Source organism: Protopterus annectens, chromosome 1.part2 (genome assembly GCF_019279795.1).
Source record: "Protopterus annectens isolate FY-2018-M chromosome 1.part2, PAN1.0, whole genome shotgun sequence".
Lineage (NCBI taxonomy): Eukaryota > Metazoa > Chordata > Ceratodontiformes > Protopteridae > Protopterus > Protopterus annectens.
This window is the reverse complement of record NC_056727.1, coordinates 109,536,897-109,548,927: the sequence shown is the minus strand read 5'-3', so window position 1 is coordinate 109,548,927 and position 12,031 is coordinate 109,536,897. Positions and strand designations below refer to the sequence as shown.

At 42.8% G+C, this 12,031-nt stretch overlaps 1 protein-coding gene across 1 annotated transcript in view; it reads left to right on the top strand.

Moving 5' to 3' along the window:
- The window catches only part of PSME4 (proteasome activator subunit 4), a 2,990,260-nt gene that overhangs the window by 1,392,952 nt on the left and 1,585,277 nt on the right, over positions 1-12,031 (top strand). The window contains exon 21 of the mRNA XM_044055122.1: positions 10,978-11,033. Within this exon, the coding sequence (XP_043911057.1) occupies positions 10,978-11,033 (56 nt within the window). The remainder of the gene's footprint in view (positions 1-10,977; positions 11,034-12,031) is intronic.

Genomic DNA, 12,031 nt, shown 5'->3' with positions numbered 1-12,031 from the left:
CTTCACATCAACCAAAAAGAGATACTAGCTGATATTCTTCGTGTTTCACTGTTGCAGTCATTACATTTGGGTAATCTGCTTGCAGGTTGCCCTCAGTCGGCCTGATTAACAAAGTCTTGGGTCCTGCGTCGGTTGCTGTCCCTTCTTCCATGACGTCAGGTCGTCAGAGGTATAAAACATGCAGCCGACGCCATTGCATCAGTCTTTCTTGCCGTGCAGTGCCCGAAGCAGAAGCAGTTCGCAAGTGCCGGTCGGCCGACTCCTGAAATTGTTGTTTTCGAGTTTCAGAACCGAAGTCTTCAACTTAAAGCTAAGTACCCTGTTGGGGAAACTTTTTCTTGCTCCTTACCGATGTCAGTAAAAGTTAATAATGGCATTACTTGTGGAAAGCAAATACCTCATAAAGATTTTCATTCATACTGTATTCCTTGCCTATACCTTGACCACGACGTACCTTGCTGTCAGTTTTGTGCTTTATTTAATCAGCGCACTATCCGTTGTCGGTATATTTTTGCCTCTAAATATTTCGGTTCTCGGTTTAATTATCCAGAAATGTCGTTGGTTAGCCATCCGACTACCAGGATTCCGAAAAAACGCAAAGATAAAGACAGAGACAGGCCGCCGAGGTCCAAAACTGCCGACGACGCTTCTCCTAAGCCAGTCGCCAGTTCGCCGGTACTCATTGAGGTGCTTTCGCAGCCCCTGATACTCGCTACTTCTGATTCGCAGGCCTCTACTGAGACCCATTCGGAGTCCGGTATGCAGCGAGATGCTTCAACTATGGAACCCGCAGATGTCTCTACCTTGGATGGGTTCGGAGCCGCTGTGCAGGCACCGTCTTCGGAGGGTGTATTCAGGCCTACAGACTTGCGTATTAAATCGACGCCTCCTTCATTACTAAGGCCTAAATCTTGATCCATGTCTAAAAAACTGACGCCCAGGCCACAATGCCTAAAAAACAAATGATAAAAATGGCTGAAGACTTAATAACTCTAATCAGGGGTATTCAACCCCCCCCCCCCCCCCAAGAGACCTAGGGCTGAGCTTGATTATGAATCTTCTGATCAGGATTCTGTTTCTTCTGACTCTTCTGATGACCTGGATTTGTCTTTACCTACTTATGAGAATTCTGATGCAGAGGATTCTATTCCCTTTGCTTCCCCTCCTGAGGATTTTTCTTTTGGGGAAACCTTACATACTTTAAGGGAGCATTTTCACTGGGAAAGCCAGGAATTTTCTGATTCAAAAAAGAGGCTTAGGGATTTCCTTCTTCTACCTCAGCATAGGCCTTTGGCTAGTCCTCCTGTACTAGACATTGTTGTTGTTTTCTCCGATTCCAGTTTGGCCCCTGATTCCCTGCCTCCTGCTCCTAGTAAACTGGACAGGTACTACAGGGTTCCTGAGTCCCACAAGTTTCTTTTCAAAAATCCTATTGCAGATCCAGAGACTATTTCTCAGGGGCCCAAGGGCATTAAGGCTTCTACTGCTAAAAATCTTACCCTTTCTGATAGGGACTCCAGGGCGCTGGATAGATGGGGTAAAAAGGTTTATACTTCAGCAACCTTGGCAGTCAGAGCTTTAAACTGCCAATTTCATATGTTAAAATATCAGCAACATGTCATTGGACTGCTTAAACAGAAAATGATGTTGATTCCTGACTGTGTGGAAAATAAAGATTTACAGGACTTAATGCATTCTGCTGAACAAGTTGGAAAACATACTTTGCAATGTGGTTTTGATTCTTTAGGGGCCTCTTGCAGGGCTGCTGTTACTGGCTCTGTGCTTAGAAGGCATGCTTGACTTAAGGAGCAATCTTTGCCTGATCATGTTAAAGTTAAATTGTTGGATGCTCCTTTAAATCAGGACCGCCTGTTTGACAACAAGGCTGAAGAAGTTCTTAAAAAGATGGAAGATAAAGCTAAATCTAAGCAAACAGTTAAAAGATTTTTTTACAAATGCAACCTCCTAGATTTAGTAGGCACTGGCCTACTAATTGGTCCTTTCCAGCCCCTTCCAGGTCTTCTCAAGCCAAACTCAGACACAGCAAAAACCCCAGATTTCAGTCCCAGGGGACTCTCAGAACTAAGCAGTGGGGGGCCTCCACTTCCAAATCTGGGAATAACAAGACACCTCCCTATGGTAAACAGTCTCAATGACTTCCTTTTAAAGTTTCCAAGCACTTATATGAGGAAACTACAGTGGCATCTAAAAAGCCTATGGAGTCAACATTCTCACAGCCTAGAAACAATGATTCCTATCATACCTTGCCTAGGCTTAGAGTTCCTCTGGTGGGCGTAGGCCTACCACCAGAACAAGGGACTACCATTCACACTACCCCCTGCTGCCCAAACCCTAACAACAGATGCATCAGACTATGCATGGAGGGCTCACCTGGCAGGGAAGTGCATTCAGGGCAAATGGAACCCAAGTCAAATGCACCTACATATCAATCAAAAATAAATGTTAGCTGTACAGAATGCTATGACAGCCTTCAAGGACTACATTCTTCCAGGATAACTAATGGTAAAGATGGACAACACCACGTTTATATGGTACATAAACAGGCAGGGGGGTACACATTCCTACCCCCTCTGCAGACTAGCCATGGCATTGTGGAACACAGCCTTGAGCTACCAAGTGCACCTACAAGCTCGATTCCTGCCAGGAAAATTAAATACACTGGCAGACGGACTAAGCAGAGACCTCATGGACCCACATGAGTGGAAAGTGGAACCAAGGATTTTCAACATGTTGACAAGCGAATGGGGGAGCCCAGACATAGACCTATTTGCCTCCCCCAGAACTACCAATTGGACAAGTTTTGCACAAGGACTCCCCACAAACAAGCCTAGAAAGTGGATGCTGTGTCCTTCAGCTGGAAAAATGTATCAGTCTACTCCTTCCCCCGCTGCCTCTGCTCTCCAAAGTTCTACTAAAAGTCAAACAGAACAAACCAAGGATGATTTTGATTGCTCCAGACTGGCCGCGCCAACACTGGTACCCCCTCCTGTGTAGTGTGTCGCAGTTATCTCCATGGCACCTGCCTCAGACCCCTTCCCTGCTGTCTCAGCAGGAAAACCAGATTCTGCACCTTCAGCTTCCAACATTGAACCTTGCAGCCTGGCTAATTACTTAAACTCACCCTTATTATCCCTCAGCAAACCTGTGATGGATGTCCTCTTAGAGGCAAGGAGGCATAATACTAGAAAATCTATGCCTAGAACCAATCTCAAGGGATGAACACAGCAGCGCCCAGTTTACCTCAGATTTTGCAATACTTAACCGAGATGCTTCACAAGGGCCTGTCTTCTTCCTCCTCTAAAATCCACGCCTCAGCCATGTCAGCTCATTATAACACAGAACCTCCCATCTTCTCTCATCCTCTGCTCAAGCAGTACCTCAGAGGGGCCAAAAATTTGAGACACCCAGGAGAGCTCCAACCCCTGCCTGGGACCTTAACTTTGTATTGGAGAAACTCACTCTACCTCCTTTCAAGCCAGCTGCTACTGCAGACTTAAAATTTCTTTCTTGGAAAACAGCTTTCCTTTTAGCAATCACTTCAGCTAGAAGGATATCTGAATTACAAGCCCTTATGGCAGTGGAGCCTTTCTTCATCTTTCATGAGGACAGGCTGTCACTCAGGACCAATCCATCCTTCATGCCCAAAGTGGTATCCAGTGTGGCTCTTAAACAGTCCATTCATTTGCCAACTTTCTTTTCCAATCCACAGAACAAAGGGGAACGGATTTTGCATTCCTTGGATGTGCACAGACGACTTAGATTCTACTTGGACAGGACTAAACCTCGAAGAAAATCTGAACAACTGCTGGTAGCATTTGCTGTAGGGGCAGAGGGGAAGGCTATTTCAAAACAAACCATTTCTAAATGGATAAGCCATTGCATTAATTTCTGATATAAACACCATGGAAAACCTATCCCCCAGGGGATCAGATCTCACTCCACCAGGGCTGCATCTACTTCTGCAGCCTTTCTCAGAGGTGTTCCTACTAGGGACATCCTAGAAGCTGTTACCTGGAGTTCTGTACATACTTTCACCAAGCATTATCATTTGCCAATTTTCTCTAAATCCAGAGCTTGCTTTGCGACTGCTGTCTTGCAGGGCCTTTTAGCTGGCCCTAATGCTACATAAACTCCTCCTCCCAACCATAGCTTTGGGAATCTACCCAAATGTAATGACTGCAACAGTGAAACACGAAGAACATAGTACAATTGTGTACACTTACCATAAATGTAGATGTTTGAGTGTATTCACTGTTGCAGTCCTGGTTACCCTCCCTCCAGCCCCCTAACTTCTTGTGGCTATACCTCTACTTTCCTTTACTATGCTTAAAAGCCTTTTTGGTGTGTTTGCTTTTGATTGGAGGTATTCCTTTGTGTTTTTATGTTAATTGCTCCCCATTAGGGGGGCACCTGACATCTGGGGCAAGAAAAACTGATGTAATGGCGTCGGCTGCATGTTTTATACCCCTGACGACCTGACGTCATGGAAGAAGGGACAGCAACTGATGCAGGCCCAAGACTTTGTTAATCAGGCCGACTGAGGGAAACCTGCAAGCAGATTACCCAAATGTAATGACTGCAACAGTGAATACACTCGAACATCTACATTTATAGTAAGTGTACACAAGTGTACTTTCAGCACGCTCTGACAGCTTTCAGGTCGCTACTCTCACCCGGACCCCTGCTGATAAAAACAGACAACACCACAGTTATGTGGTACATCAACAAGCAGGGGGGAACACACTCTTACCCACTCTGCAGGCTAGCCATGGCCCTGCGGAACAGGGCCTTGGGCATGCAGATTCAACTGCAAGCTCAATTTCTGTCAGGCAAACAAAACTCTCTGGCAGACGACTTAAGCAGAAATCTCTTCGACCCACATGAGTGGCAGTTAGACCCCAGCACCTTCAGTATTCTAATCTAGAAATGGGGGATCCCAGAGGTCGACCTCTTTGCCTCCCCCTGCAATCACCAACTCAGCAAATTCTGCACCAGTACACCTCACAGCAGGGCCTGGAAAATGGATGCCCTATCCTTCCAGTGGGAAAACCTCTCAATATATGCATTCCCCCCCTCTGCCTCTTCTCTCAAGAATATTACTCAAGATAAGACAGGACAAACCAAGAACAATCCTGATTGCCCCAGACTGGCCATGCCAGCACTGATACCCACTACTGCACAGCCTGTCACCGGTGCCACCCACCCCAGATCTCAACCCTCCTCACTCAGCAGGGGGGGACAGATCTTGCATCCACAACTGCAAACCACGAATCTTGCAGTCTGGCTTATTCCTTCCCCAGTCACCAGCCTAAGCAAGCAGGTGCTGGATGTCATTCGTGAAGCCAGAAGACCCAGTACAAGGAAATCCTATACTGATAAGTGGAAAAGGTATTGTTCCTGGACTCAGTCTAAAGGAGAGGACACAGCACTGCCCACCTTACCTCTAATCTTGGATTACCTAGCAGACCTTCTCCTCCATTAAGATCCATGCCTCTGCCATTTCAGCTCAGTACAACAATGAGTCACCTCTATTCTCTCACCCTCTTGTCAAACAGTTCCTGAGAGGGGCAAACAACTTAAGGCCACCTAGGAGAGCACCCATCCTTGCTTGGGACCTTAACATTGTACTGGAAAAGCTCACACTACCCCACTTTGAGCCTGCAGCGTCAGCAGAGTTAAAATCCTTCTCTTGGAAAACAGCTTGCTTCTGGCCATCACTTCAGCTAGAAGAGTCTCTGAGCTACAAGTACTTATGGCTGTGGAACCCTTCATTATTTTCCATGCTGACAGGATTTCCCTCAGAACTTAACCCTTCCTTTATGCCTAAAGTGGTGTCCGGTGTGGCTCTCAACTAATCTATTCATTTGCCAACCTTCTTCCCTAATCCTCAAAATAAAGGGGAAAGGATACTGCACTCCTTGGATGTGCACAGGCAGCACAGAGTCTACCTTGATAGGACTAAGTCCTTCAAGAAATCTGACCAGTTACTAGTTAGCTTTGCACCAGGGGCAGAGGGCAAGGGCATTTCAAAACAAACAATCTCCAAATGGATAGCACATTACATCCATTTCTGCTACAAGCACTGTGGGAAACCAACACCTCAGGGGGTCAGAACACATTCCACTAGGGCAACTTCTACCTCTACAGCATTCCTCAGGGGAGTCCCTACCAGGGACATCCTGGAAGCTGCTACCTGGAGTTCTGTACACACCTTCACAAAGCATTACCACTTGCCTATCTTTTCCAAATCCATGGTGGGTTTTGCAACAGCAGTCCTGCAGGGTATACTAGCCAGCCACAACTCTTCTTGACTGCCTCCACCCTTTCTTCATCTTTGGGAAATCAGCCCAAGGGTGATGACTGCAGCAGTGAAACACAAAGAACATAGTACAGTTGTGTATACTTACCATAAATGTAGATGTTCAAGTGTATTCACTGTTGCAGTCCTGGTTTCTCTCCCTCCAGCCCCCTTGTCTCTCTCTCTCTCTCTCTCTCTCTCTCTCTCTGTCCTCTCTATGTCTATTACTCACCCCCTTCAGGGGTATTGGTATTTACTTTTTACTGGTGGTGTTTTCCCCACCATAACTTAGCTCCCTATTCAGGGGCTCCTGACATTTGGGGCAAGAAAAACTGATGTAATGGCGTTGGCTATCTGATTTTATACCCCTGATGATCTGACGTCAGTCCTGGAGCGACAGCAACCGACGCAGAAATACACCCAAGTGTGATGACTGCAACAGTGAATACACTCGAACATCTACATTTATGGTAAATGTACACAACTGTACTTTCCTCTGGTTTCTCCTTACTTTGGATGTCTATTGCTGTATCCTACTGTGGTACTTTGAGTTAGATTTTCTACACTGAATCCTTTGCTTCGCAGTTACTCCATAACCTCAGTTTCTCTTTCTTTAACTTCTCTATTACTAATCTTTTTTTCTACTTTTCCTCTTTATCTCCTTTTTTGTATTGTAAAGTTTTCCATGTCCGGATTCCTTTGCCTGTATTTCTCTTCAAATGTCTTTGGTGCTGCTCTTTTTGTATTGATTAATTTAGCTTTTTCTTTTGCATAAATATTATACCATATTAAATGTCTCTTTCTTCCCTATGTCCATATTTCTTCTTCAGATGTCTTCTAATTTTCCTGTTTCTCCTTACTTTGGGGACTCGTTCCATCATGCTGTGATGTAACTTGTGTTAGACCTTCTACACCAAATCCTTCACTTTGCAGGCACTCCATAACTTCAACTTCTATTTTTTTTAACTTCTACTTTACTAATCTTCTTTTCTACATTCCCTCTTTGTGATGTTATTTATTTTTTTATTTTGAAATTTTACTTGACCTGCGGTGGTGGTGCTGCGGTAGCGTTGTCGCCTCACAGTAAGACGCTGTCCGGTTCGATTCTCAGCTAGAGCGTCTTCTGCGTGGAGACATGCGTGAATGGGCGTACCTTCATTGAAGTTTGTGCGTCAGGGCTGGTAACTCGGCACGTAAAAATCAACTACCAATCATTAGCGGACCGGAGTTCCGCTGTGGTGACCCCTAACCGGGAAAAGCCGAAAGACACAACAACATTGTGAAATTTTACTCATCTGGATGACTTTGCCCATATTTCTCTCTGAATATCTTTGGGGGCTGCCTTTTTTATATTGCACCATATCAAATCTCTCTTTCTGTCTCATGTCCATATTTCTTTTTTATACTTTTAAAAATCTCTAGGTTTTGTTGTTTATATTTTTGCGCTTCCTCAGATCCTTCTTTTTCCAAAGAGATCAAAGTTTCTTGGTCTATGTTAATGTTTTTCACTAATTTGTTGTATTAATGAACAGCAATTTTTATTTGAGGCTTCTGGTAGTTTTTTTAGTGGAAGTATTTTTCTTTCTACTAATTTCTCTCTTAATCTTTTGTATATCCTGTGTCTGGAAATTCTGGGTTTTTACATAATAAGAATACATAATTTCCTTCTTATCCTCAATAGTTCACTCTAGCATCTTTATGGCTCTTCTTTGGGCTATCAGTTTTTGTGGACTGCTACTTCCTTCTACAACAGGGGTGCCATGCTCTGGGATGTACTGTATGATACTGAAGTCCAAACTTTTGTAACAAAGCTGATCAAGATCATGTTTCCAAAGTTTGAAACCCTGACAGTCTACCCCATGATTTGTGCAAAGCTCAGTTACATCTGAAACGTCAACATGTCCACGGTTAAGGCCTTTTATGTAGGGGCTGTGTCACATACCCTTTGTTATTCTAACTCTGATGTCTTGTGATTATGGAATGATGACTGTCAGTTAATTTACTGCTCACGCACAATATTCAGTATCTTTTACAGTGTAGCAAAAAAGTATATGAAATCATGACACTTTGATTCAAGCCATCACATTGTCATAGCTGGGCTGTAACAGATATGTCATTTACATCCCAGACGTCACCATACTTAATGACAACCCCGTTTTAAAACATTTACTTGGCAGTATTTTTTGTTTTCTCCCTTGGTGGTCAGTGTGCCTCCTGTCGGGGCATTCTGTGACATAAGACATCAGACCAGAGAGTACACCAACCCTTTAGGTCCCTGACTTCTTTTTTACCACTTTAACAGTTCAGAGGTTGATTCAGCATTCATCTTGTAAAACTTATTGTGTCTTGTGCTTAAGAAGTTGAAATGTTCTTTGTAATTTTATTACCTCTAGGTTGTAAGCCAGCCTAAACCACCTGTACTGGTTGTTTTCTGCATTTGTGGTATAATGCCAGTCATTGATGATGTATTTGCAGTTTGTCCTGACCACCAAGAGATGAGAAAGGGGAAAATGTAAGGGCCTACTTCCCTTTCTTTAAGATGAAGGTTGAGAATGCTCTGCAGAGGGATCATCGTAATAGTTCCTCACGTGATCTCTGGACTGTGCTTGAATGCGAGATGGAAAAGGCTTTGAGGTTTGTTATTGGTTAACTCTACATTCCAAGCAGACTTTGTCCTCTCTTGATGTCAGCTTCTTCTCATTTATTGAGGGGTCCTTCTTATGCCCCTTATATGTAGACAGTGACATGATCACAAAAGATTCATCTCCAGCAATCACTTTGGTGGTGGAGTGCATCTCTGCTTGGTTCATATTACCTGTTTCATGGTTGAAAGGGTGGCACATGCTTGTATCATGAAGCAGTCCCTCAAGGACTCTGTCATTGGTTCAGTGTTTGCACTTGGGAGAGAGATAATTCTCTTAACTGATTCCAGGGACATTCATCATAACAGGTTGAGGAAGGTCTGCTGAGGTCTTTCTTGCCATCAAGGCCTACAAGACGGTCCGAGATGTTGCACAGTCACCATCTGTTCACCTATTGAGACTTGCTGTTGCAGATGCAGTTTCACACCATTGAGGAATATGGTCTGATGCTAATAATGGTGGGCTGTGTTGATCTTTCTAGCGCAGTATCCACCTCAGATGAGTACTTCATTGGGCACAGAGTCCTAATGTTCAACCTGAGGTGCTTGCCCTTTACTTGCTTATTTGACCCCACATTCATCAGAATTAAAGTTGGGAAAGGTTCTCCCTCCTGTTTTTTCTGAGGAAGTTGAGTTGTAGCAGTAAGAAACCATAATTTCCATTGCTGATAAGATTAAGGGAATACTCTCTTACCTCAGTTTTCCCCTTACTCTCACCATATGATGTCTGCTTTAGGGAGAATGTCAACCTGATAATGTCTTCCATGGACTGACCGTCATTCAGTGTTGGAGACATAGGTCATCCCACTCTTGAAATCTGCTGTAAACCATACTGTGCATTTTTTCATGAATCATTTACATTGTGCTGTCAAGACAGATGCACTTTGCAACTTCCCAGCAGAGTGACGCAAGATCGTAATGAAGCATCCTAAGCGTCTAATTATTTTGTGATTTCTTCCCCACCCCACTGTCCCCCTCCATTTTTCAAAACTGGCTTCTGGAAAAATTATACTCTTTGGGACACCTATGTCCTTCATGTTGAACTCTTTTTATGGCATTTCTTTCATAGTCTTCCTGTCAAGTTGCAAACAAGATCTAAGGGATGTTAGGGGTGGTGCATTATGGGTAGGGATGGAGCTCGAGAGTTTGTTGGAGGCCGTGAGCTAGTATAATGGCCAAGTCGGATCCGATGATTGGATCCAATTCCATTAGTTGAGGAAGAATGAAAATGGATAACACAGAAGAAATGTTATGGTAAGTGCATAACTGCTTTTTTATTCTTTCACCCAGCACTGTTGCTTGGATTATGACTCTGATTCAGGTTTCCTTTGTCACGTTGGTGCTCCAGGATTTTATTGTCAGTGTTTTTGTTTGGTCGTTCAGTGATGTTTGCATTTTGGAAGGTTTAATCCTGCTTTCTTGGTTTCCTCTCAACAGTAGACCCCACTGCAGTGGACTAAGTATGTAACACATTTATTGCCATTCCATTTGATTTTTGAGTGAGTCCTTTGCAGTGAGCACTTACTGCCGTACTCTTGAGCAGCCCCTTTAACCAGTAGTTACAGTTTGTTCCTTTAAGTCGGACAGTATCTAAATATCCTTATGCTTTTTTGTTTGCACATTGTAGTAGTTGAAGGACTTTCCAGTTTAGTGCATGATTCCATGGATTATGTGAGCAAGACTGTCATGATGATAAACATGATGATGGAAAAAACATAAGCCAATCTAGTGATTGCAGGAGACAAAATCCCATAAATTAGCTTCCTGCAGCAGATACCCTCAGAGCTCAACTGATAGTTACGTATTGGATATTTTTTAGATTGTTTCATTCTTCTAATATTTATAGTTAGTTTTAAAACATGATTAAATTTTATATGTAAAGGACTGTTAAATTACATTTGAAAATGAAACAAATGTGTCTGCCTTTGATAATATTGAAGTATGTTGAAACAAACGCTCTTTTTTTTTTTTTTTTCAAGTAAGTAAACATGCTGTTTTTTTTTTTCTGTTCTGACAGAGTTCCAACCTTGGTGCCTTTAAAAGAGACGAAGCTTTTCACTGGCATTAAACCAGGTGAGTATGTAGAGTAGGAGGTAGTAGTCTTGCCTATACCTGTCTTAATTCATCACAGGTTGTAGCAGCTGGGTTGACTTTGACCAAAACCGACTCCACTTCCAGATTTCTCTACGAACGTTTTGCAGGGGGGCAAGTCTCCTGCACCCCCCCATACGCCCTGCTACTTATATATACAAACTCCGAGATCGCACTACTGTGACAGAAAGGATACATTTCCCGATCCCCGCTATAGTGCGATCTCCACTTAAAATGATGAATTCACAACAGCGAATCCACACTCACATTCGCTGTTGTGAATTTGTCTTTTTTTTTTTTCGTGAACATGAACTTTTGCAGAGTTACTTTCGCACAAATGTGCGTCGATCATATTAGCTACATTGTAAAGGTAAACCATATATATATATATATATATATATATATATATATATATATATACATATATACACACACACACACACACACATATATATATATATATATATATATATATATATATATACACACGTATACACACATATATATATATATATATATATATATATATATATATATATATGTATATATGTATATACACACACATTGTGTGCGGAGGGTGGAGGGTGAAGTGTCACTTCTTTTCAAAGGCTGTTACTGGTCTTTAACTGAGTTTTTTTTTCATTCACTGAAAGCAGAACTAACCACCTCCTAGATGTTCACTTCCTTTTATGGTTTTGCCAGTTTAGGGTTCACTTGCAAAGAAAACCTGGACAGTTTATATCCTTTGTGTTGTTGTAAGGAAGGTGTTCCTTTGAGAAACTGGTGTTTTCCAAATGGATTATGGACTCTGTTGTTTTTTATTTTCAGAGGGCTTAGGCTGAACATTACTAGTTGTTGCTTTGTGTCATTCTGTAGACTGTTGGCTACTTTTACTTGTTCTTGATTTAGTATTGTTTTCATTTGTGCTATTAACTGTTTGGTGATAGATGCGTACCTTCAGTAAGCAATGCACTTTGGAT